Here is a 26,033-nt window from a genome sequence, read left to right on the forward strand (position 1 = left end):
AGGAGAGACAGGTCCCTAGAGAGAGACATCATGCCGGGCAGAGCGGAGGGACAGCGCAGGAGGGGAAGACCCTCCATGAGGTGGACTGACCCAGCGACTGGGGTAATCGGGATGGGTGTGTCAAAGGCAATGAGATTGAGATTGGCACAGGATAGAGCAGCGTCCAGGGCTGTTGTACATAGGGTCGCCATGAGTCGCAAACGACTCGACGGCACACAACAACAACAACAACAATATAAAATTTGTATGTATGCATATCATTCATGTACATTGCATTTTACACATTCCTACACTCACATTGTGTTTCAGATGATCACTCATGTGATTGTGTTTTATAAAATCAGTCACCATTGATAATGCCTACTATTACCCTGTCTTTTCAGATCCCCATTGGATCTTTCCTAATTGCTTCCCCACCAACCCTACTTCTCACTTAACTCTTATCCTAGTTATTTCCTCCCCTCCCTCTGTTACCCTACCTCTTCCCCATTTGGATTTTTACACATCTTACTAGTTATCCTTCTATATTTGCAATAGTGATCTTATGCAATATTTGTCCTTATGAGACTGAGTTAGTTTTAATTTACTCAGATAATGGTCTCTGAACTCTCCCGTGTTATATAGTATTTTAAAACATTTATTCCTTAGTGCTGCATGTTGTCAGAACAGAGCAGAGAGACACTGGATGGTTCAGAGTCGGGAAAGGGGTCCATCAGGGATGTGTTTTGTCTCCATGCCTTTTCAATCTGTATGCAGAACGGATCATCCCAGACGCTGGGCTGTACGAGGAGGAATGTGGCGTCAGGATTGGTAGAAGAATCAACAACAACCTGCATTGTGCAGATGACACAGCCCTGCTTGCTGAAACTGAGGAGAATCTGAAGCGCTTGCTGCAGAGGGTCAAGGACTGCAGTATTCCATATGGATTGAGGCTCAATGTCAAGAGAAGAAAAATTCTCACCATTGCGCCAATTGGCAGCATCAGTATGGATGGTGAAAAGATTGAGATAGTTAACAATTTTCATTTGCTTGGTTCCACAGTCAACATGCTTGGGAACAGCAGCCAGGAAATCAGGAGATGAAATGCATTGGGAAAGTCAGCTGTGAGGGACATCTCAAGAGTACTGACATGCAACGACGTCAGGCTGGAGACTAAGGTGAGACTGATCCAGGCTATAGTCTTTGCAATTACATACTATGCATCAGAGAGTTGGACAGTGAATAGGGATGATGGAGGGAGAATTGATGCCTTTGAGTTGTGGTGCTGGAGAAGAGTGTTGAATATACAATGGAGTGCTAGAAGAACAAACAGGTTTGTCCTGGAGAGGGTGAAGCCAGAATGTTCCCTGGAGTCAAGGATTCTGAAGCTTCATTTTGACATGCTTTGGGCATGTTGCAAGGAGAGGGACATCATGTCTGGCAGAGTGGAGGGACAGCTTAGGAGAGGAGGACCCTCGATGAGATGGATCGATTCTGTGAGTGGAGTGGTGGGAATTAATGTGTTTGAGACAGCGAAGTTGGCACAGGATGTAACAGCATTTGGGGCTCTTGTACACGGGGTTGCTGTGGGTTGAGATAGGAACTCTTATACACATTGTTAGTGGGATTGTAAAATGGTACAACCACTCTAGAACGCAGTTTGGCATTTCCTTACAAAGCTGAACATAGAAATTCCAGATGACCCAACTATTCCATTGCTTGGAATATACACCGTGGAAATGAGATCTGAGTCACAAATGGAGACTTATGCATCAGTGTTCATAGCGTTACCATTGCAAGAACATGGAAACAGCCTAAATGTCCAATCACAATCAAATGGATTGTGAAATTATGGTACATTCACATGATGGAATACTATGCAGCATGCAGGAGCAATAATTTTGTAAATTAATACCTAACTTGAGAGGGACTGTAGAATATTATGTTAACTGAACTCAGTCCCATAAAGACAAATATTGTGTAAGATCCTTATTGTAGCAATAGAAAGATAACTAGTAAAACAAGTATGAGGATTCAAGGTGGGGAGGATGGGAGCAGAGGGGTGAGGGTGAGGCTAGTCGGGATATGTGAGACAATAATCATAGGTTCACACAATTTGATGGGTAAAGGGAGGGGTTGTTGTTGTTATGTGCCATTGAGTTGCTTGTGACTCATAGCGACCCTATGTACAAGAGCCCTAAATGCCATTCTATCCTGTGCCAACCCCACCATCTCAAACACACTCATTTCCACCACTCCACTCACAGAATCGATCCATCTCATCGAGGGTCTTCCTCTCCTGCATTGTCTCTCTGCTCTCCCAAACATGATGTCCCTTTCCAAGGACAAGTTCCTCCTTGCAACATGCCCAAAGTATGTCAGACAAAGCTTCAGAATTGTTGACTCCAAGGAGCATTCTGGCTTTACCCTCCCCAGGACAACCTGTTTGCTCTCCTAGCAGTCCATGGTATATTCAACACTCTTCTCCAGCACCACAGCTCAAAGACATCAATTGTCTTTCTATTATCCCTATTCACTGTCCAACTCTCTGATGCACAGCATGTAATTGTGAAGACTATAGCCTGTATCAGGTGCACCTTAGTCTCCAGCCTGACATCATTGCTCTTCAGTAGTCTTGAGAGGTCCCTCACAACTGACTTTCCGTATACAATTTGTCTCCTGATTTCCTGGTTGCTGTTACCAAGAGCGCTGACTGTGGAACAAAGTAAACTAAAACTGTTAACTATCTCAATCTTTTCACCATCCATACTGATGCTGCCAATTGGGCCAGTGGTGAGCGTCTTTGTTTTGTTGATGCTGAGCTTCAATCCATTTTGAAAGCTGCAGTCCTTGACCTTCTGCAGCAAGTGCTTCAAGAGTCCTCCTCAGTTTCCCAAGCAGGGTTGTGTCATCTGCATAACGCAGGTTGTTGATGACTCTTCCACCAATCCTGATGCCACATTCCTCCTCATACAGCCCAGCATCTCGGATGATCTGTTCTGCATACAGATTGAAAAGGTATGGAGATAAAATACATCCCTGAAGGACCCCTTTTTTTATTTTGAACCATGTAGTGTCTACTTGCTCTGTTCTGATGACTGCCTCTTCATCCAAGTATAGGTTTCACATTAGCACAATCAAATGTTCTGAGATTCCCATTCTTCTCCAGCCATAGCTTGCTGTGATCCACACAAAAGCCTTTGCATAGTCAATGAAACACAAACAGACATTCTTCTGGTATTCTCTGCTTTCTGCTGAGATCCATCTAACATTAGCTATAATATCTCTAGTACCACAAGCTGTTTTAAATCCAGCCTGCACATTTGGCAGTTCTCTGTTGACATACTGTTCCAAATGTTTTTGGAGGAGTGTGTGAAAAACAACGTATACAAACTTTGTAAGCAAACCAGTATGAAATAAAAATTTTATATTAAAAAGAAAGCGGAAAACAAAAGAAAGCAGAAAGATGGGAAATATCTTCCCCTGTGATTTACAATCGCTGAAACATAAGAGAGGCGCAGTCTCCTCCACAGGACCCCATGGTGGGTATGGTGCCAGCTACTTCCCTCTGGGCTGCTTGTCTGTCTGAAGTGGTGCTTCTCTGAGCAACTGCAACTGTATCCTAAGATTGTTTGGGAAATACTGGGACTCCTCTATTAGGGAAAAACCAAACTAAACTAATTCCATTGCCACTGATTTACAATTGACTGTTCACTGGCTTTCCAGGTAGGGGTGTAAATCACACAGAAGGAGACTGCCCATCTGCCTCCCATGGAGCTGAGGGTGAATGTGAACCACTAGAGATGCACCACTTTGGAGTCAGTACTACAAGTCACTCAGGACTAGGCTACTCGCTCTAGCAATGAGTGCTTCTTCAACTTCATGATCAAATGAGCTGGGAGGGGTTTCTGCATTATATAGAAGGGGGACCTATAACCATGATGATAACAGCAAGTAAACTTGAACTCCTACTATACGAAACTTACCAAAAAAATCCCTCAGAAATGTTGTAATTAGCCATGTCATATAAATTAAACCTATGTTTTTTTCACATAAAAGAGTTGGTTACTTTTTTTCTTTTTAATAAGTCCCATTTTGATTTCCTAAAGCAATGTCCTGGATCATAATAGACTGAAGAATTCACAAAGGGTCTTGCCAACCCATAAAGGACACAGACTGTGAAATTTTATTCTAAAAATAAAGATCACTACAGTCTATAGACATTTTCAGCTAATGACAGGTCTCTTTGACTCAATTTAGAAATGTGATCATTTTGTTCCAAATAATGGATAGCAAATCCCCAGGGCACTTAGTCAAATCTCATAGCACTATTTGGGTTCTAATCACAGCTTCTGTTATTGGCATTCTTTGGCATTCAACATCATTAATCAAATTCTCAATTCCAGAACTATGTCCTAAAAATCAAACAAGCAATCGGCAACATCTGGGACTCTTCTCGCAAAGTGCTACAAGACTAATGTTAAGAAATAGTCCTACTATGCGAAGTAGAAAGAGTGGCAGGGATACCTTGCTGCCAACACTAAGAATGTCATCCTCTACATGTACACAGCTTCTGTGAGAAGCAGGAGTAAGGACTGATGCACAAGAAATACATAAGGTTGTCTGTGGGGCAAGCCTCTTGGCACTCTAAGTGCTGTATTCACAAAACGAAGGTCAGCAATGTTGTCTACAACTTATGCAGTAAAGAGCAAGGCCTTTGAAGAACTGTCTCATACTTAAAAACAGTACACCACACTTCCGATGCTGTGAGTCCACCCAAGATGTGGGAAGAAGTAAAACTCACTCCTGAGAAGGAGGATATTTTAAGGAAAGTAGTGAAAGAATATTCAGAAAAAAAATATATTTAAAGAATGCAAAACTCAGGAGCCTTCTGAAAATAGTTCTAGGAGGGCAAACTTCTCATGTCTACTGTTTTGAGTCCAGGCCAGGGTGGCCAAGCAGATGAGCTGGCAGGCAAGGGGCTGGGGTTCTACCTGAGGAAAATCAAGGCTCAGCAGTGCAAGTAAATCCACCTTCCTCCCATGTTCGAAACCAACAAATGTATTAAAGGTGCTCGTTCTTTAAAAATAAAAGAAAGAAAAATACCCAAACAACAAAATGGAGACAACAACATCATCTCAAATTTTTCTATGGAAAAGAAAGTCTTGTTTACAGTCCAGTATTTCCAAAGATACCATTATTTTGCAGTGCATATTCTATTTACTTTACTGCATTAAAGTAGTCTGAAAGATGCATTGATCACCAATAACCCCCATAGACAAACATGAGGGCTTTATGTCACCAGATAAGACCAGTCAATTAAAATAGCCAAAAAGGTTTTTATATCTGAATAGTGAGCCTATAAAAATTTTTTTAAATCCTTGAGTATTAATTGTTACAGATCATGCAATGTATATCTATCAAAGCAATATTTTAAAATACTTTCAAATGTCTAAATGGTTTTAGGGGCTTAAAATAACATTTATGGTCATAACAAATATGGATTTAAAAAAGTCTAAACCCACTGCCAAATAGCTGATTCCAATTCAGAGTGACCGTACAGAACAAAATGGAAATAGTGAGTAATGCTTCCAAGGCTGTAGACCTTCAGAAGGCTGACTTTTTCCCATGAAGTACTTGGGAGTTAAAATCACCCCTCTGGGATAGCAGCCAAGCTTAACCACTAGGTCATTAGGCTCCTTTCACATCTGAATATTTAGATAGAAATAAAAATATAATGCTCTGTAAATCTCTAATAGGTAATTCTAAGCACACTTTAGTGATGAAATTAGCACTAACAATATCAAAGGTACATGTAAAATGTTAAAATGTTTATAAATGAAAAGTAAAAAGAATAATATCAAATGAGCATGAGACCATAAACATTTTCAAAATTAGTAGTAATTAATGTTAGTAATTATGATAGTGTTAATAATAATAATAATAATAATAATAATATTGTTAATAATTTATGTATTTAATCTACAATGCTGAATATATTCAGATTGGAAAAAATATTTCTGAACATTGAACGTTCCCATAGAGTTAGGATCATCTTATCTTGGGTCTTCTAATGTAGAGATTTTTAAAGGGTCAGTTAACTATTATATTTTCATATAATTAATATTCAGCTTCTAAAGTTTATTTACTACCTACTCTTTGTCCACTGTGAGCCCCTACAAGGAGCTCTCATCAGTGTCACTATGCCATGCTTTGCTTTGTTTTAAAAACATATGACTATAATGAAAACTGAGGAGATAGCTCATTTACAAAATTCCTCCCCAAATCCCCCCAATCCTGTGGCTCAGGAGAAGGAGTTAGTTAGAAAACAAGCATAGAACGAGCATGATATTTGCATAAAAAGAGAGTAAGTTTATATTCTCCATAAACTCTGGTGTAAAGTATTTAAAATCACTCTTGTAAAGGTTGAGCTTATTCAGTGGTTACACAAACATTGCGTGATTGGCTTTGTACGGAAGGAAAACTAGTCCATATTCGTAAGATATAAAAGCATTTGGTACTCTGTCACTAGAAAGAATCATGCTGTACAATACTCTCTGTACAGTTTATTTAGTAAATGGCACCAGTGGTGTAGTTTTCTAAATTGTTATTCAGCACAAGGGGATAATTTTGGGGAAGGGCAGTGTCACGATCACACCCAGGAATATCTGGATTCTTTCACACTGGCAGAACACAAGTAAGCATAAAGTGTGTCTGTTCTGGTCTCCATCTACAAGTTCAAGTTAGTGGGACACCAAGAGAAACTCAGTATAAGGCGTGTTAACCACAAAGTGGTCCCAGGGCCTAAACTCTGGTTATTGTCACAGGGAGGTGTCAGCCATATCTGTTTTCATGTTCAGATTTAAGACTCACAGGCCCCAGGCTTTAAACACTCAGACTCTCCCAGACGAGGGGGATGCATGGGAATAGCCAAGAAGTCCAGGAACTGTCCACTGAGGTACTACAGGGGAGTGTTATCAGACAGCTAACACAAAAGCAGAAACATTAATAAGATGAAAGTATCTGTCTAACCACAGCAAAACTATTTGAACAATTATTTTACAGAAAAACTCTCATTACATGACAAGAATTACTCAAGTTTGCATTTTCTCTCGTTACTCCATTTGAAAGATCATCACTGCTATAGACATAGTTCTACCTAGTGAAACATTCTGCTTTCCCCTGAGATAATTCCAAATGGTAAAATTAATAATAATTTGAAGAAGTTTCAATTTAAAGGTGAAAACAGTCTGTACCTGAGAAGTCAGCTGCTAAGAGATCAACTGCCTTTAAAACTTTCACTTGTAAAAGGCCGATGTCCTTCATGTCTTTCAGGGAGTTCTGTAAGCACTAAGGGAGGAAAAAAGATCAAAAATGAAAACCACTTCCTAATATACCAATTAATGCCATGAAGTCCTGCAGGAAGTGCAGTCTCGATTTATGTTCACCCTTCCCATTAAGTTCTTAGAAAAGCTCCCAAAATACATTATGTTCGTTAAGAGGACAGTGAGGCATTCACAGAAGCCTGATTAAGAGAAAAGTGACTGAGAGTTAATTAACTACAGTGTCAAAATAAATTACCAGCACACACAATCTCTTAACATTGTCCTCTGGGCAAGATATGTGAACTATATACTCATTCTGATGTTACCCCTTCTTTCTCATAAATGAAACTTTTTGAATCATCCTAAAAAGGCACATTATTCTAACCCAGTTACTACAAACTTTATAAATACCAGACAGCTAACCTTAGACCCTTCACAGATATGTCAGCAGGATGGAAACAGAGCAACTTTTCTGGTTTATATTTTAGCCATTTCAGATAGGATGAGCATCTATAATCATCCTGATTTTACATACACTTCCATTAATATTTACTTCAGATGAGAAAGAGAATGAATATACTTTAATTCTGTCTTAAAATAATATTAATATTATTTTTAAAGTAATATTTTCTTGTATTTTAGGTGATAGTTTGCACAGCAATTGGGTTCCCTTTAACACTTTTTGTGTATGTCACTGAAGACAATTTGTACAATATATCCACATTCTCATGATTTCCATTGTATCCCTTGTTCTAGATCCCCTTCTTTTTGCCTTCTCATCCTTGATTTTGGGTAAATGCTGTCCATTTGGCTTCATATAATTCATTATTTAAGGGAGGATTATTTGTGAAGGCTGTGCTTATTTATAAGCCAATCACTTCTTGGTTAAAAGTGGGACCTGTAGACAGACCTTCAATTCCAAGTTCAAAGAGTACTTGAGGTCAAAGTCTTGGGAATTTTTCTAGTTTCTATGGCCTAGTGTGTCTGATCTTCTATAGGAATTTTAATTTTTTTTTTTATGTTTTTCTATCTGGAACCTTCTATTGTGTTCCTCCCTGCTCAAAACCATCAGTAGTGGCTGCCAGGTACCCTCTAGTTCTTGTGGTCTCAGATCAGAAGAGACTCTGGTTCATGCAGACCTTTTTTCCCATGGACTCTTAATGCCTTTGGTTTTCTTATCTTTTGTTCCATGAGTAGATGTCAATAGTGATATCTTAGACAGCCTCTCTCAAGTTTTTAGAACACCAGATCAATGATATAGATCATGTTCTAGGATGAAGAATATTATATTTGTGAACTATGTTAATTGAAGACGTTGTCAACAGGCACTATGATCCCCAGTTTTTCACCCAGTAAACCAATCACACAAGTTGTTTAGCTATGTTCAGTGACTGTGCTCCATATGTGTGCTTTATTATAAATGTGGAGATATGTATATATATATATATATGTGTGTGTGTAGTCATACAAATGTGTATCTACTTATATCTATCCTATCCATGCATATTGATTTACTCAAGTATGATTCTTTAACATTTATCTACATAACCGCATGTATATTATTGTTGGTTGTTTTCACTGTGGTTGTAAAATTGTAGATCTCTATACTGTAGTTGTAAAATGTTACAGAATTTACCAAATTGTTCTTGTGTCTTTATTTACTTGGTCAAGTCACTGAGAGAGAGTTACTTCTTTGTGTTTTTTATTTACCTTGGTTAAGTGGTAAAGACTAATTTCCTATTTGGCACAAAAGGCAAAAAAAAAAAAAAGGAGTGATCACTAAAGAAATGCAAGACAGAGAGAGGTAAAAATAATAAGACTCAGAATTATGGAGAAGTGGGAAAGTTTAATTACATTGTGGGTATTGAAATGAATGTTATAGTAGAAATGTGTATGAAAAATCAATTTGTTTTGTAAGCATTCACTCAAATCACAATTTTAGTCTGAAGGTGACTCCTCTTTACCCCTCCACTCTCTAGGCCCATTCTTGGTAACCTTAAAGAAACTTTGTTTTTCTCCGTAGCTCTCTTACTAACTTTTTATAACATAGTAGTGTAACTACACAACATGTGTCCTTTTTTATAACTGACTTCTTTAAGTCAGTACAATGGTCCTCTACGTTCACCTGTGTTATGTTTTGCTGATTTCTCATTACTCTACAGAGTTAGAAGCTATTCCATTAGATGTGTCAGAATGTACTTGTCACGATTTGTTAATCAACCCACCCACTGATGCATATATACACTGTTTCCATATTTTTGCCATTTTAATAATTCTGCAATGTAATCATTCTTAAATATATAGAGAGGTATCCATCCAGATGTTTTAAGATATTTTACATGAAGAATGATACTCTCTAACGCAACCTCCAGAACACATCCATGGAGGAAGAAGGAAATCTGTTCCATAATACACTTTAAATTCTATTTTGTCATCACTATATGGTGGAAATCATGTGGAAAATAGAGCTCAAAGAATAATGGAAGGATTACTGTTGTGTGTCATGGAGTCAGAAACAACTCACAGTTGACCCCCTAGTAGGTTTTCTGAGGCCATTAATCACACAGGAGGAGACTGCTCATCCTTCTCTCACAGAGTACTTGATGGGTTTGAACCATGAATCTTTGGGGTTGTAGCACAGGTTCTTACCACTAGCCCACCAGTGCTCCCCAAATGGAAAGCTTGTTTTTATTGCTGTGTACCGTTGAGTCGGAAATGACCCATAACTGGCCCTATGGCAAGCTTTGACAGGCTGTAAACTGCACAGGAAGAGACTGTCCATCTTTCTCCTATGGAGCATTTGGTGGATTTGAACTGTATGCCTCCAGGTCTGCAGCATAAACCATATTTAGTAATATCATATCTAATAAGAGAAGCTAAATAATAATTGGTGATATAGTGATAAAGAGTTGCACTGCCAACATGTGGTTTGAATCCACCAGCTGCTCCACGGGAGAAATATGGACAATCTCCTTCAATGTGATTAAACTGCCTCTGAAAACTCGCTAAGTATCAGACTTGATGATACACAAAATAATTATATATTAGTTCTAAGACTTTGAAAATTGTTTCTTCTCTGCATTCTCAACCCAGAAATCAAAAAGCAACAACAACAACCACAAAAAAATAACACCTTTACTTTAAAAGTAAAATATTTAGAAAAAAGACTTCTGAATATTTTAAGGTTGTGTGACTTCAAACATCTTCTGTTCATTTAACTTAAAACACAAATTCATGAGGCTGCGACTTTCTTGGATTCACATGGCTCAGAGAGGACACCAAACTGCTTTCATCTGGGAGTGACACGGGACATGGCACTTATCTCTCCATCATGTCCCACCCAACTTGCTGGCTGAAGCTAGAACAACAGCTGATAACTACTGTTTGCATCAAAGTCTCCTTCACACTTTTTTTTAATTCATACTTTTCAGATCCTGAGGCTTTACTCACAGCAGCCATTACAATCTAATGTTCATTATAAAAAGAGGATATTCTTCATAAATTTCTTATCATTTGCCCATGGGAAAGTTTCAGGGCAAATTCTAGGTGGTTCCATGAAATGCTCATTTGCTGACCCAAAGTCTTCTTAGAGAATATTAATGATGATTTTTGTTAAGGCTCCTTTAAAGTATGCCAACACTGCATGCAGACTTTGGGTGACAATGAGATGTGTTGCTAGATTTTATTCTCATGGAGACAGAGAATGATTCAATTAATCAATATATCTTTGCAGTGTCACAGTGGATGGCTATGAGGGCACTAATGTGTGCGCTATGAATGGCATTCCCATTGAAAAGGGATTCATCTCTGCTTAATTTTCATACCACTTTCTTAAGCTATGCTTTTCATCGGTGGTAATAAAAATAAATTTATTGATTTACAAAGGAGATAGGATAAACAGAATACAAATAAAGACCTCTAGAAAGCCCAAGTACAAGCATGAATGAGGAAGACACAGTTACTGCGTTTTAAAACACTGAGTGGGCTTTGAAGTACACTGCAACTACTTAGTTGAAAATCACACACTGTTATTATTATCCAGGGTTGCACACAATGGCATCCTTCATATCTGGTCAGGGCTTTGCTCCACAAAGCACAAGCACTTTCTCACTTGATCCTAAGAGGTTCTAGAAAGACGTCTTCTAACATGTCAAGCATTAGTGCTTCGGAAACAAAGAAAACAGACAAACAAAAACCCTACCACTTATATGAACTTCTATTAAAATTCTTATCCACCTGTGCAAACACGCAAAAACAAAACCAAAAAGCAGTTTGAATCCTTGAGGATTTCCATTTTCTCCAGAGTTCTTAATGCAAGCTCATAATGTTTTTCAGTTTTAAATGTCACAAAGCAAATTATAATCAAATTTCAGCTTCTCACTAATGCACTCGACACTAGGTCTGACGTTTTATGAGAAGTGCAATTCAATTTTTGACAAAGATCTCTTTGTATGCAGTTCATAGACTTTGTTTCCACTTAAAAAGGGTGGAGGCGCGGGAGGGGAATGACCAGCGAAAGGACTCACATATCGCTGGGAGATCTGCTCTCGCTCGTTGGGGTCTGCCAAGGGGCAGACACATAGATCAGAGATGGAGACCCCCGCACAGGGTGTGAGTGTGACCAGCATGAGGAGTGTCCCCAGACAGCTCTCTAGCGGCAACTCCAGACAGTTGTCTTGCTTGAGAGGGAGGGCAGCGATATCCACTTTACACCTAGAATATGTTCACCGGAGAAAGAAGAGTGATTAGCTCAAGGCACTTCAGAATCACCAAAGCACCTGATTTTTATTTTATCCTCCCAGAAATCTCGCTCTGTCTGGCTTGGGTTTATTGCCAAGGGTCCTCACTGGGCAGTGAAGGTTGCAGGTATCCCCCAGCTCATAATCCTCATTCCCAGCCTAACACCCTCTAAAATTAAGGAGGGAGAAGCAAAGAAAATAAAAGAGAAGGTAGCACCAGGGGACAGCAAACGGCAAGAGAAGAGCACAGTTTTCGCCAAATAAAAGACTACAGAAAGATGCTGAGATCAAGAACTGGGGAGGCAAATGTTTCCAACTTGAAGCATTTCTAATGAATGTTTTCTGTGGCTTCCTTGGGCTGCATCTCTTATGAGTTAGGGAAATAAAAATTAAGGTTCAAACAGAAGGGGAAAAAAAAGGAAGAAAAAAGACAGAAGTACAGGAGGGAGAGAACTAACGGAGAAACCATTTTCTTCCCAATTAATGCCAACTGGAGAGTTTTTATTTAAAGCAATGTGTTAAGGTGTTTTCCTAATAGGCGCAGTTCCTCCTGGTCCCCCCAGGTGGGTTACTTTGGGACAAATTGAGCATGAAGTGCTGCTGATTGATCCCATTTCTGCAGCACTGCCAGTGAAAGCTGTACCCATCTGGGATAAATTGCATGTTTTCCGCTGCTTAACAGCCAATGTTCTGGGATGGTGAAACCTCAAACACATTTAAATACAGAAGCAAACACCACAAACGGAGCTGAGGTGCTAAGCCATTTATTTGCTTTACCACTGCGTGGACCACACCTGTTCTGTGTGTGTACAATGACAGACTGGGAGGGCTCCAGTGGAGGGGGCAGGGGGCAGGCAGGTGGGCTTTCCAGATGTGATGTTTCTGTTTCTTTATTGCTATAATTCTCATCTGCCATCTATAATTATTGAATACTATGAGTTGATTCAATAGCAATGTGTTTTTGGCTTTATGATTATCAACCGACTTTCAGAGTAGGTATAGAAACACTGCTGCTCATAGCACAGGTAAGGACAAATTCTTATGCTAAATTCATTTCTGGGCTTCATGTGACTGCAAAGAAAGGGGTAAAGTGACATAATACACAAAACATTAACTTTGAGCAAGCAGTCTGTAGGTGAATACTTCCAACTAATTGAATTGCAAAGAAAGTGGGCAAGGCCTTTCCCAATTAAAACAAAAACTCCTAGTACTTCAAGCCAGCTTTTCTACAGGTCAAAAGTCTTTTAAATGCTGATTTGTACTTATAAGTATTCATGAGTGATTATCAATTTCCTAGTTGTCCAAACTGATTCTAGTTAGAAGAGCAAATGGAAATGAAAATTTTCTATGTCATAAAATGCCTCAAGTATTTATATTGTAGACAGATAACCAAAAAAATCTCTCTGTACAGTAATTCTCTATGATTTGAATGGAAACCATTTTCTTCCTGTGTCAATGAGGAGAGTTTTTAAGTTAAAGCTTATAGCAATCCATACAAAAAAGGAGTTACTTTTTTTTTTTTTTACTTCAATAAGTATAGAAGAGGAGAAATAAATTTGCCTGGACAAAGTTTCAAGTAATTTAACTGTGCCATTTCAATAAAATTAAGTATCAATAAATTCTTAACCAACATCACAGTAGTACATCTTCTTAAGAATACTCTGATATACATTATTTTACATCATTAAACACATTTTCCTTTAACAAAGCCACTTCTTTGGAAAGATGAATGATTTGAATTTGTAAGAATTTTCTCTGGTGGTCACCTCATTTAGTCCAAATTAGTAATACCCTACTTATAGCACATTCTTTTTAATATCATTAATAATGGCATTATATTTTTGTCCTATGAATGTTTACCATTTCTTATCACGGTGGCATTTTTGTGTGTTTTTTAAACAGCCCAAAGTTATTTAGAGACAAGAATGCTAACAGCTAATAATGTTCAGCCACAAACAACAATGCATAATTAGGTAATAATAAATTTTTTTCTTGGGTGATTCAAACCGGACCTGACATTAATTCTAAAATGTTGTCTGAAAATGCTGTAAGCAGTATTAGCCTATTTGAAACAGCACTGCAAACTCTACTGGTGACTTTTTCAAGGCACAATTTACTGGAACAGAGGAATTTATCACTTTAAACAAAAGCTGAGTCACATACAAGATAGTAAATATTGGGATTATTCTCAGAAATAGCTCAATTTCACACACTTTTCAGTCATTTCTGCCCACCAACTATGAAATGTCTCCACCTATTTCTTGGAAAACTAGAAAAGAACACGTGTGCACAATAGCTGTGTCTATTTTCGATACAGTAGTCTCTGACGGGCACAAGCAGTTAAGTATTCAGCTATCAGGTCAAACACTGAGGTTTAGAAATCCACCCAGGCTTGCCTTGGCAAGGTTACAACTTTCAGAAGCAATTGGTTTTTGTTTTTTAAATTATTCAAGTATGAAAACCCCATCAGCAACAGGTCAAGATTTTAGCACTAACATAATGGGTTCTATATTTTCATTTTACTAATTAGTGAATTCATCAAAAGAGTCACTTTTACTTTCTTAATGACTTGAAAGATGACATTAAATTGACTAATCAGTATGTCAATAAAAACTAAACCTGTGTCGTTTCACCCACAGGTTACGACCCAGGTATTCAAGAGTTCCTGCCCCACCATGTGAATTGATGTCTTAAGTCTTCAGAAATAAATTAAAGCTGCCCCCTCACTAGTTGTAACAACCAGCTCCCTTATAAAGAACACTTTCTATAAACTTTCTATAAGTGAACTGCTTGCTCTCTGTCTCTCTTCAGTCCAGCTGGCTTTCCATTTATTCTCACATTCTGGAAGCAAAGGGGAGGGGGAAAAGGATATTTTATTGAGGACTCTTTGCCCAGATCTTCCATTTTATCTTATTTCAGTATCAGTTTGCCCTGAACTGACAAGAAAAACTACAACTTGAGTGACTAGTTATAGGTTGGAAGTATTATTAGTTAAGTCAAAGCTCGGGAGGGGCCCAGAGCACTGTGAGTCAAAGCAGCGGTAAAAAGAAATTTTACTTATTATTTATTTTAGGCATTTGTTTCTGTGGTGTCTAACTTTCCAAAACTGAAGAGAAATGTTTGTCATTTTAATAAGAATCATGTAAACAAACTAACTTTGGTGGTTAATAAAATGTTGAAATAAAACTAAATGAACTAGCACCTGAAATCTTAAAGATGTGAGTTCTGAAATACATTTATCAAAATTGATATTATAAAAACACTGATAGTAGAACCTAAGATTCTTTTCATCCACTTTGCACTGCCTTAGCAGACCAGCGGAGGGGTAGGGGGTTTAAGCACTTTTGTTGTCAACCAAAGGCAGGCAGTTTGAATTCACCAGCTGCTCCACAAGAGAAAGACAGCAATCTCTTCCTGTGTGATCTCCAGCCTCTGAGACGCCCCCATGGAGGGTCAGCCAGCTCTTTTTATTTTTATTCTACTAATTTCGTATCATATTAAAGCTCCTCTTGAATGAAAAAATCTTCTGAAAAACCACTGAAGGGTCCACCAAGAGCTGGTTTCAACTCAGCAGCAATGAGAGAGCAAGAAGGACTATGTTAAAAAAGAAAAACAAAAACAATAAAATATTTCAGTTGCTCTCTTAATTTTTTTTTCTACTTGCTACCACGGGAGCATGGCGATAGCATTGCTCTTTTCCAATGTTTGTTTTCATCTGCTTTGTAACTTTGTACAAAGTTAGCCCCTGGAACGTCTTTGAAAAAGAAGGCAAATTAGGCTCAGACTCTGAGATAAAGAAAAATCCGAACTTCCAATCTCCACTCTATAATTACCTAAATGTGAATTACAAACTGACCAATTCTATAATTTTATATTGTTAAATATCTTTTTTTTCCTTTTCATATAAAGCCCTGAAATTTTCTCCCAAGCTCTATACAATAGCCCTCTTTTGGGAACATTTATGGAAAGTTTATTAATGTTGAGGCAAATTTTCTTAAAAATAGTCTCCATGTTTACAGATATAGTCTATAAGGTGATCATAATTATGTTTTTTTCCAAAAGAGTTCTGCCACCAATTTAAAGACAAGCCTTTTGAATCTGTCAGCTGCTTCTGGAAAGAAAGATGGGCAATCACTTCCCATGTGATATAGTCTCTGAAAATCCACTGGAGGCTCAGCTAGGAGTAGGTTCTGATTTGAAGGGCAATAAAAAAAAACAACAACAAAAACATTAGCAGATAACAAATGGCTAGACCACTTTTTCTGTGCAGAAATAAGGAGCAAATATTTTTAGTTTCTGTGTCATTTGTTACCACAACTAACTACTATACCACTGTAGCAGCAAAGCAGTAATGTTGTTGTCCTTAGATGCCCTCAAGTAGCCTGCATCTCATAGCAACCCTATGTATAAGAGCTCTGAAGCCTGCTCTATCCTGAGCCAGTCTCACTGACGCCAACACCTACCACCATAGCCCCAGTTGCTGTGTCAATCCATCTCATCTGGAGTCTTCCTCTCCTGTATTGTTCCTCTACCCTCTAAGCATGATGTCCTTCTCCGAGGACCAGTCTCTCCTGGCCATGTGCCCAAAGTGGTAACTGTTGTTGTTGTTGTTGCTGATTGTCTTCAAGTCCAGCACGACTTATAGCAGCCCTATGAACAAAAGCCCCTCTACAACTATGGACATTTATCAAAGTTCATAGAACTTCCAGAGGCATGCTATTTAGGAAGTGGAATAAACAATGTAAATTAATGCAGGAAGCATTGTTACAATAAAGTTGTATTTATATAAACATTCAGTCACCTGGATTTGGCCCCAGGGCAACTTTGACAATCCTTGACATACAGAAAAGCTAATAATATGGCTGTGGTACATCAGCGGAAGCATTTATTTTCTTTTTCTTAAAAAGGAGAAGAAAAATCTGTAAATTTAGACGTTGGAACCACACACATTTATACAACTGTTAGAGATACTAACCTATGATTACATTTTTAAAGTAACTAACTCACCATAGACCAAGAAATGCAACAATCTTATTAATACAAATGAGTAAAACAAACTATTATCCTTCTGTCTGACAGAAACAATGGGGGAAACACACTCAGAACATAAAAGGAATGTGAGGAACTGAGGATCAGCATCAGCCGAGCAGGGCTACTGCTTTGCTGGCATACAAGACTTTACATGTAGGAGGCAACTGGGTTCTCAAAGTGTTACATGCAGACTGCAAAAGAATTAGGAAACTTTCATTCAAATATAAGATCTTGGCATATTCGTTCAATAGGGGCTCCACCGTGATACATGGTTCATAGGATAGAAAAAAAAATCAGATCTGTGATTAGGGAGTTCTGGTTAGACTGCTGGTAAGGTGGTACACTGCCAACCAGAAGGTCCAGGGTTCAAATCCACTAGCTGCTCCATGGGATAAGATGGGCAGTCTCCTTTTGTGAGATTTACTGTGTCTGAACACCTGTCATGTTTGCTGTGGGACAGTTCCAATTCTACTGTAGATGACAGCAGGGCTCTTACTGTGTCTACAGTGTAACTGCTATTTGTTCATTTGCATGAGAGGGCATCCAGCATCTCTGTGACTTCACTTCTCCTCTCTTTGGTCTTACTTCCCACTTGACCATTCCTCTCTGGTAGTCTAGTGGTAAGAAGCTGTGCTGTAATACCAAAGGCAGATGGTTCGACTCCATGATGGGCACTCTCCTCCTGTGTGATTTACAGCCTCTGAAAACTTGCTGGAGGGGCAGCTATGGGTCAGTTCCAATGACACAGCACACAACTATTTAATCACATTTGCCTTACTTAACCCTCAAAAAATTTGCCAGGCCTTTCTTAACAATCTACCCTTGTAAGAAATGCATTGCAATAAGTATATTTACTAGGTGCCTCTTGGATTAAATATCCCGTGGCTCCAGTTACCTGAAGAAAACAAGGATTCAATTCCTTTTTTCCTACCAAGGACATATATTAAGGTGTCCTCCCCAGCCCCAGGCAGTTCATCTGCTGATTTCGCATTGTTAGTGACCTCCTGTCCTCCTCTTTCCCCATTAATCCCACTACATTTTAATGTTTTAATTCAACACATAATTCTACCATATCAGTCAGCCAAATCTGCTCAAGTTTTACTTGTCATGATAGCTTTTAACCTCTTATTCATTACCATAATTCTATGTTTTATATTACAGACTGGTCAGCTTTTAACTTAAATGCAGGGGGCAGAGAAGAGGGGCAGAGTTTTTAAAGCTGTAAATCTCTGCAGCTAAGGAAGTGGGGAACAGGAAGAAAACTGTGAATGTGTCAAGCCTGGCTGTAAAAGCAGATCAACGACACGGGGAGCAATTTGTCCAGAGAAATCCTCCAACCCAGACTCTCCCCTGCCTCAGAGTCTCCAAGAAAAGGGCAGAATGTCAGAGCCACTTTATACAGCACCATCTGGGGCCAAAGACTAATTCAGAGGCAAGGCATGCAAAATGGGACTGGGGGCTCTCATTTCTAAACTGCCCTGATAAGGGCAGAATATTCTCTAGCAGGTCCATCTCAAGAATCATCGTAAAATGAGGAAATAATTGCTGTGAAAGGGCACTGATTACAGGGCTGTAATCTTTGTCCTCTGTGTAGAAACCCTGTCCAATGTCCAGCCAATATACAATCAGCTATGTGTCAATGGCTATGATGTTTGAATAGCTTTCAACAAAGCTTCTAGACTAATAGGGTCAAGGAAGAAAGGCCTGGCAATCTACTTCTGAACCACAGCCCATGGAAACCTAAGTCACAATGGTTGGTTCCACTGCCACCCGATCATGGGGTTGGCATGGGGCCAGTCAAGAGTGACTTTTTAGGAACAAGCTGTTCTCATGCTCCTGCTATTTGTTTCCAAGTTGAAGCAGGTTACATTAGCTTTACCTTTAAAATGCAAAAACTCCAACTTAAGTCTGTCCAGTTGATTTTGTCATCTTGAGGCTGCCCACTGGATTTCTGAGGGTGTAATAGGGATGTTCTTGCGGCCTCAGAGTAGGAAGCTGGACTGCCAAAGGCAGGGAGTTCAATTCCATGCAATTTATGGCCTCTAAAAGCCTATTGTGAAAATTTGCTATGAATCAGCAGCTGTGACTAAACAGCATGTAACAGTATCAACAAAACTTACGATTCTGACAACGTTTCTCCCACAGAGCTGCTGGTGGAGTCAAACTGCTAAACTTTGAGTTAGCCGCACAGCAAACTACAGACCATGCCACCAGCATTCTTTGGCTCTCCACTGAATGAATTAAAAACTTGTTGTCCCTGAACCTGGCACATTTTAAGCTCAAATTCTGGTTTTTCAATTTGTTCGTTTTAACAATTTCAAAATTGTTCATTTGTTTATTTTGTTCAGGAACAGGCAGTGGAATTAACAGGCACCACGTTTCCAGATTTGATCGTTCTGTTCAAGCACCTTCATGGTTGCTGCCTTTGGAAGCATATGAAGCTCAGTGGAAATATACTGATAGACTGTAGTGTAAGAGGAAGTCAGTAAGGGCCACAACATCAGGAGTACCCAGCAGGGCCACGCCTTACCCCTATCCCAGGGAACAGCTCATCGATACCAGCTAATTTCTCTCCCCACATCCAAGCATGACCAAGACCACAGCCTTTACCTCTGCCACAAACCCCTAGTCATTTCCAGGATACCCTGCACTGCCTAATCTTTCAAACGATGTCTTTCCTACATGTTCTCAAACATATTTACATCTAATTTCTACCAGACAATGCTGAAAATGTGGATACTCATGTGAAAGGAATATGGTGGGCTTTACAGTGCCTATTTGGTTTGTCTATTTTGAATTACATAGTTCTGGTTGAAATTAGTTATTGTGGCTATTCAGAAAAACCTCAGCATTAGCAATAATAATTACTTGAGCTTGGAAGCAGGAGTGGCATCCACTTCCACAATAGCTTGTTTCTGGAAACCCTATGAACCTCGAGAAAGGAATAAAGTTATATAGGAGGTGTCCAGGACTTTCGTTCACAGGGTTTCTATGAGTCGCCTGTGACTTGAAGGCAGTCAACAACAACCACTTGAGCATTCAAAATGACCCAAGTATCAAATAGATACCAAGGTAAACTGTCAGAAAAATGCTGCAAGATTATCATAACAATCCCACTTTACAGAGAGATACTCAGTTTCTACAAATGAATTTGCTGCCGAGGCCATACAACTAGCCAACAGGGTGGCTTCATGTAAGCCAGGAAAGGCTCAAAAGTTGATGTCCTTCTCTCTATCGCACTACCTCTGAGGGGAAGCTGCACTGAAGAAAGCATCCTCAGGCCACATTAAGTTTGAGATTACCCCTATCAAGGTGTCCTCCCAAAGCAAAGTCTGAGGGAGACTTCTCGAGTCATACCAACATTCACCCACACAAAGAATGTGCTAAGGCAAAGGGATGTTTTTCTGTCTGCTGCAAAATAAAATAGCTGAGCATGAGAATTACGACAACAAAGAAAAGGAAGTGTAAGGGAAGATAATTGGAAGGGGAACAGTGAGCAGTACTTCAGTGACCAGCACATGAGTGGCGTCAAGTCTGAGAAGCAGAACACAGTACGGAGTAGGCTGTGCTCCACCTGGACACTGGCTGGAGGGAAACACCATGCAGTCAGCTCCCACGGGAGCACTTTAGTATCTTTTTGCACCTCGGGAGAGGAAAAAGGAAAAGGATACAGAAAAAATCTCTTTTAGACACCATGAATAATCAGGACAGAATGACCACTAGGGAAGGTAGATGTCTAAGTTACAAACAGGAAATAGCTAAAATAATAGTGAATGCCCAAATGTCAAAACTAAGAGTGAAAGGGACATCTTAAATTATGGTTTCCCGCCTGCCCTCCATGAGGTAACCTAGCACTCATTTGGAAGAGCATTTCCTATTATGTAAAGGAAACATGACAGCACAGTGACATGTGAAATGAAAGGCATTATTCTCTGCACCTACTAAAAGAACATTCTGGCCATGAATCACAGGCGGCCAGATTCCGACTGTGAGATAGTGCTCTGGGACACAGTGTTCTCTGTGTTTGCATAACTCATCCCGGCCCCACACGAGAGCACACGCTTTCGCACTTTCGTCCATGTTGGCAGAACCCAGGTATAGGCCACAGTGACAATAAGCACCTGAGACCTCTCATTTGCTCTGCGTGGGTGGGCCAGGAGTCAGAGGCTGAGCCAGCAACCTCGTTAGGCAATGTCCATGAAATATCAGAGATCCTACAGCGAGCTCTGGTGGCCTAGTGGGAAGAAGCTGTGCTGTAATACCAAAGGCACACAGTTTGAGGCCACCAGTTGCTCTGTGAGAGAAGCATGGGCAATCTCCTCCCATGGAATTAACTCTGAAAACTCACAGGAGACTTAACTATGGTTTGGTATTGGCTCTATGGTATACAACAACAACAACAACAGTAACAACAACAACATTGTAGCTATAGGAGTGGTGAAGTCTTGTTAGCAAGCTAATGCTCAAGCCTTGCTGAGGACATTGTCCACAGTGCAATGGCTGCTATTTCTTGATAAAGACAGAATGGAAGGTGAAGAGAAAGACAGCACTGTGCCCATGGGTATGGCCTTGTGGAAAGAAGCTAGCTACAATCCCAAAGGCAAGCAGTTCTAATCCACCAGCTGCTCTCCAGGAGGATGATGGACAAACTCCCAAGTGATTTACTGCCTCTGAAAACCCACTGGAGCATCAGGTATGGGTCAGTTCTACCTCGATGGTAAATAACAACAATAATGCAGAGAGTGTGTGCGTGTGTGTGTGTGTGTGTGTGTGTGTGTGTGTGTGTGTGGCGCGTTTGTATTTTCTCTTTCTCCACAGTAAGTGAGGATGGTTACTAGCATTGGAGGCACGAGTGTCAGGTTTGCTGCACATCCTGCAGCATGTGAAACACCACCATACAATGCAAAGCATCAGTTGGGAACCCAGAGGAACGTTCAAAGTGTACCAAACCGCTCACCCATCTACCTTAGTGGGCCAATATGAGGACAGCAAAAATGGCTAACACTGTGTGTCAGGCACTGGTCACAGCACTTCACATGGAAAAATGGCACAAAAACTGGTGAGTTGCTTCTAATGCCATTTCTGCCTCGTGCTCCTTATTGCAAAATATTTCACTTCCCTGCGCCTTTGAGGGGGAGCTCTGGTGCCTGATGGTAAGGAGTTGCACTGGCAAGTCAAAGATACATGGTTTGAATCCACCAGCTGCTCCACAGGAGAAAGAGGAGTAATCTCCTCCCATGTGATTAATTATCTCTGAACAACTGCTGGAGGGTCAGCTATGGGTTCGTTATGACTCAAAGGTACAAGACAACAATTTGCCTCTATAGAGGCTCAGAGAAAGAGAGGAAAACTCTTAAGGATATGGACTGACACCGTGACTGTAACAATGGACTGGAGCATATCAGAGATAGTGAGGACAGGGCAGGGCAACTTTTACATCTCTTGTTTAGAGGATTCTCTCCAGGGCGTCTAACAACAACAAGAAGCCTCTGCATTTCCTCATTATCAAAACCAGAGCTGCACTAGATGAGTGGTCTTCACGCTTTATTTTCAATAGCCATCATCTTTCTTCAAAAACATTTCTGTGGCTGTCCCACTCCCTGAATGGTGACCCCATGGTAGCCCCTTGAACTCAGGTTCAACAGAATATGGTTAAAAAGAAACAACAACCACACACAAAAAAACAAATAAAAGCAACACCAAATCTAGCACAACAGCGGTTAGTTGAGGTCCCCTTAAGGACTTATATTCTACTTTGAGATTTCTGGTAACTTGTATGCATATGGGGGGAGAGGGAGGGAGATGAGGGTCTGGTGGAAAGAATATGAACTTTGAAAACAGACTCCCGACTCCCATTTGCTGTTCTCAGGCTCAGCATTAAGTTGGATGGAACTGTCTCATCTATAAAATGTGAATAACGGAACTAACTCTCAGTGCTGTTTTTCTGTGGAAAATCGACAGCAAGAGCCCCTCTCTGCATCTGCACTGTGTATGTACTATCTCATTTAATTGTATTCCTCAGCTGAGCCCTAGAAGGTGGCCCTAATATATAGGTTGTTTACCATCTAATCAGGACCAACTCATAGCTGACTCTCCAGAAGGTTTTCAGAGGCTGTAAATCACAGAGGAGACTGTCCATCCTCCCGGGAAGCAACTGGTGGATATATGTGTCTCGTGGCCTAGTGATAAGAAGCTGTGCTGCAATTTGAAGGCACAAAGTTCAAGGCCACCAGCTGCTCAGAGGAGAAGGATGGGCAATCTCCTCCTGTGCTATTAACTGCCACTGCTGGAGGGTCAGCTATGAGTGAGTTCTGACTTTATAGTATTATAGTACACAACAACAAATATATATATATATATATATATATATATATATATAATCTCTGTATTTCTATCTGAGTTCCTGGAAGGTGTAAACAATCAATATATCCATATGCCCCACTGCTAACAGAAAGATTGGTGGTTCAAATCGACAAAGAAGCATGGCAGAAAAAAGACCTGATAAAAACTATTCCTGAAAAATCAATCATTGAAAACCCTGTGGAATACAGAGTTTTGTTTTGTTGGGGTTTTTGGTTTTTTTTCTGACACACATGGGCTTCTCCAAGATCTGGAGTTGAATCTATGACAACAGGGTTGTTGTTGGTTTTTCTGTTGTGGGTTTATATATTTATATGGTTCCCTAAACTAAAATGGGGAAATTCAAAGCTAAGAAAATAAATATGGTGTCAATAAATTTCATTACTGTTTGCCACAAAACTCATCAAGTGTACTTAAAGTTTATCTCATTTAGGACAGTTTGTCCAATATTCCTAGAGAATTATAGGATATCCTACTAAGTAGTAAAACTGAAATAAAATTTTACATGGGATAGAGTCTGATGTGAGACATTCTATTCTTTTCTACATTTACTTTTTATTTTGTATTGATTTGCATACAGTATCTGTATGTATTGTATTCTATTCATATACACTGCATTTCACACATTCCTTCAATAACGCTGCATTTCATACGATCATTCACATGTATTGTGTTTTATAAAAGTAATTACCATTGATCTGTGCCCAATATTACCCTGTCTTTTCAGACCTTCTCTGGATCCTTCCTAATTCCTTCACTCCCTCCCTCCACCCACCAAACTCTGGGACTCTGTGATCCCCTCCCCTCTCCATCCTCATCCCTACAGGATTCAGAACACATAACAATTTCTTTGGATTTATTTAATACTGAATGGCATTTAGCAACATTAAGAAGAATTTTTAAATTAAAGCAAAACAACCTTTTTACTGGTTAGGGCTGGCCATCCTACTTTTCTTTTCTTTTCTTTTTTTTAATGGTTTTCGGGAGTAGGGGAAAATCTTCCACACACAGACAGCACCATCCTGACCCCAGATGAGCCCCAAGCTATGACAAGCTCCACACGGCGCGCATGGAAGAAGAAAGCAGAGCAGACTCACGTGCCCAGACGCTCCTCATGCTTTTTGCTGTCCTTTCCCCAGACTTCAATGTCCAAAATGCCCATCCTGTCAGAGAAGTAGTGAAAGTCAAACTGTTCCCGCCACTGGGGATTTGCACTCTTACACAGTGTCTAGAAAACATGCAGTTATAATATTTATTTTCTTAAAACGTTAATCATCACTACAATCAGCTACACATGCATTTCATTTCTAAGACTCTAATAAAAGGGGAGTCAAAATGATGCCTGCCACACCTCACACTTTAAATTTTCCCTTTGAAATTAAAAGAACAAAACAACAACTTCTGAGCATGGTGGAATTTGAAACAAACAAACAAACAACCCCAAAACAAACCAGAAACTGTTCTTTAGATGTCCTCTAGATTTATTTATTTATATATTTATTCAATTAGCAGCAATAATCTTATTCCATGGGAAACCATGTATCTATCAATAGACATTTTACACTTATTCTCTCTTCCCACAGATAACCCTAATCGGTTAATTCAACAAAAGTAACATTTTTATTGGCATAGCCATTCTATGTTGATTTAAGAATTATATAAATTAACAGTTTAGCCTCTTAATGAAACTCATCCAGACACATTAAGTAAGACATCCATAGTAGGTAAACTGTCACTAATTTTTAAATCTGAGGTTATTGAACCCAGTGCCTACAGTAGGGTAGAGACAAGGAAATCCCAGTATGGCCACAATTAAAACTGAACAAGGGAGAACTGAGAACTTCACCAGTGTTCTCCAAAAGTTATTTCAAACAGTTAAGTGTCTAGTTCTCTGCAAGAATTTTCCACTTGATTTCATTTTTTAAAAAATTTCATTTTAACCATATATTCAACTTTGGGATAAAATGAAGTAAAACACTGGCTATTATGTGTCAGTCTCTAGGGTGACACAGTGTCAACTGTGACCATACTACTCCTGCACAGAAAAAACATGGATACTTGAGTGGGAGCCAATGCCACATGAAATAATAAGACCATGGAATTCAGAAATCTGGGTAAGGGTCAAAGGTTACTGGACTACAAATTAAACATATCATGCCCAAAGGTGAATGCAGTAGATATTAGACTAATTCTGCTCTTCACCCGAGACCGAAGGGCTAAGTGCACTTAATGTTGAATGATTTGTCTATAAATCCTTAGCCTGACTCTGGCTGGCTCAAGGAATCTTCATGTAGGGATGTGGTTTTCCTGTACAATAATTATCTGCTATTTCTATTATCTGTTAACTCACCCTCAATTCTTCCTATAACTAAATTTTTTCATTATGTGTCTCCAATGCTCCACTCCTTCTGTGCTCATGTTAACAAAGTCTAATATTTGATATTGCATTCAAAATTGGGCAGCTGAGAAGGTCTCTTACTTTCCTAAATCACATTCTAACTTGTCGACATCCATCATGCCCTTTACTTGCAAAAACTGAACTGCTGGTCTACATTCAAATCTCCCACTGATTTTTCAGTCTATGTGGCTTTTGGCAAAT

The 26,033-nt window shown here is 39.5% G+C and overlaps 1 protein-coding gene across 1 annotated transcript in view; it reads right to left on the reverse strand.

Moving 5' to 3' along the window:
* MCTP2 (multiple C2 domains, transmembrane 2) overlaps window positions 1-26,033 on the reverse strand; it is a 312,863-nt gene that overhangs the window by 184,516 nt on the left and 102,314 nt on the right. Inside the window, exons 9-11 of the mRNA XM_006897193.1 lie at window positions 24,532-24,662; window positions 11,831-12,017; window positions 7,236-7,329 (exon numbers count right to left, since the gene is read on the reverse strand). Coding sequence (XP_006897255.1) covers window positions 7,236-7,329; window positions 11,831-12,017; window positions 24,532-24,662 — 412 coding nt within the window. The remainder of the gene's footprint in view (window positions 1-7,235; window positions 7,330-11,830; window positions 12,018-24,531; window positions 24,663-26,033) is intronic.

Source organism: Elephantulus edwardii, unplaced genomic scaffold (genome assembly GCF_000299155.1).
Source record: "Elephantulus edwardii isolate Elephantulus edwardi_28Jun2011 unplaced genomic scaffold, EleEdw1.0 scaffold00204, whole genome shotgun sequence".
NCBI lineage: Eukaryota > Metazoa > Chordata > Mammalia > Macroscelidea > Macroscelididae > Elephantulus > Elephantulus edwardii.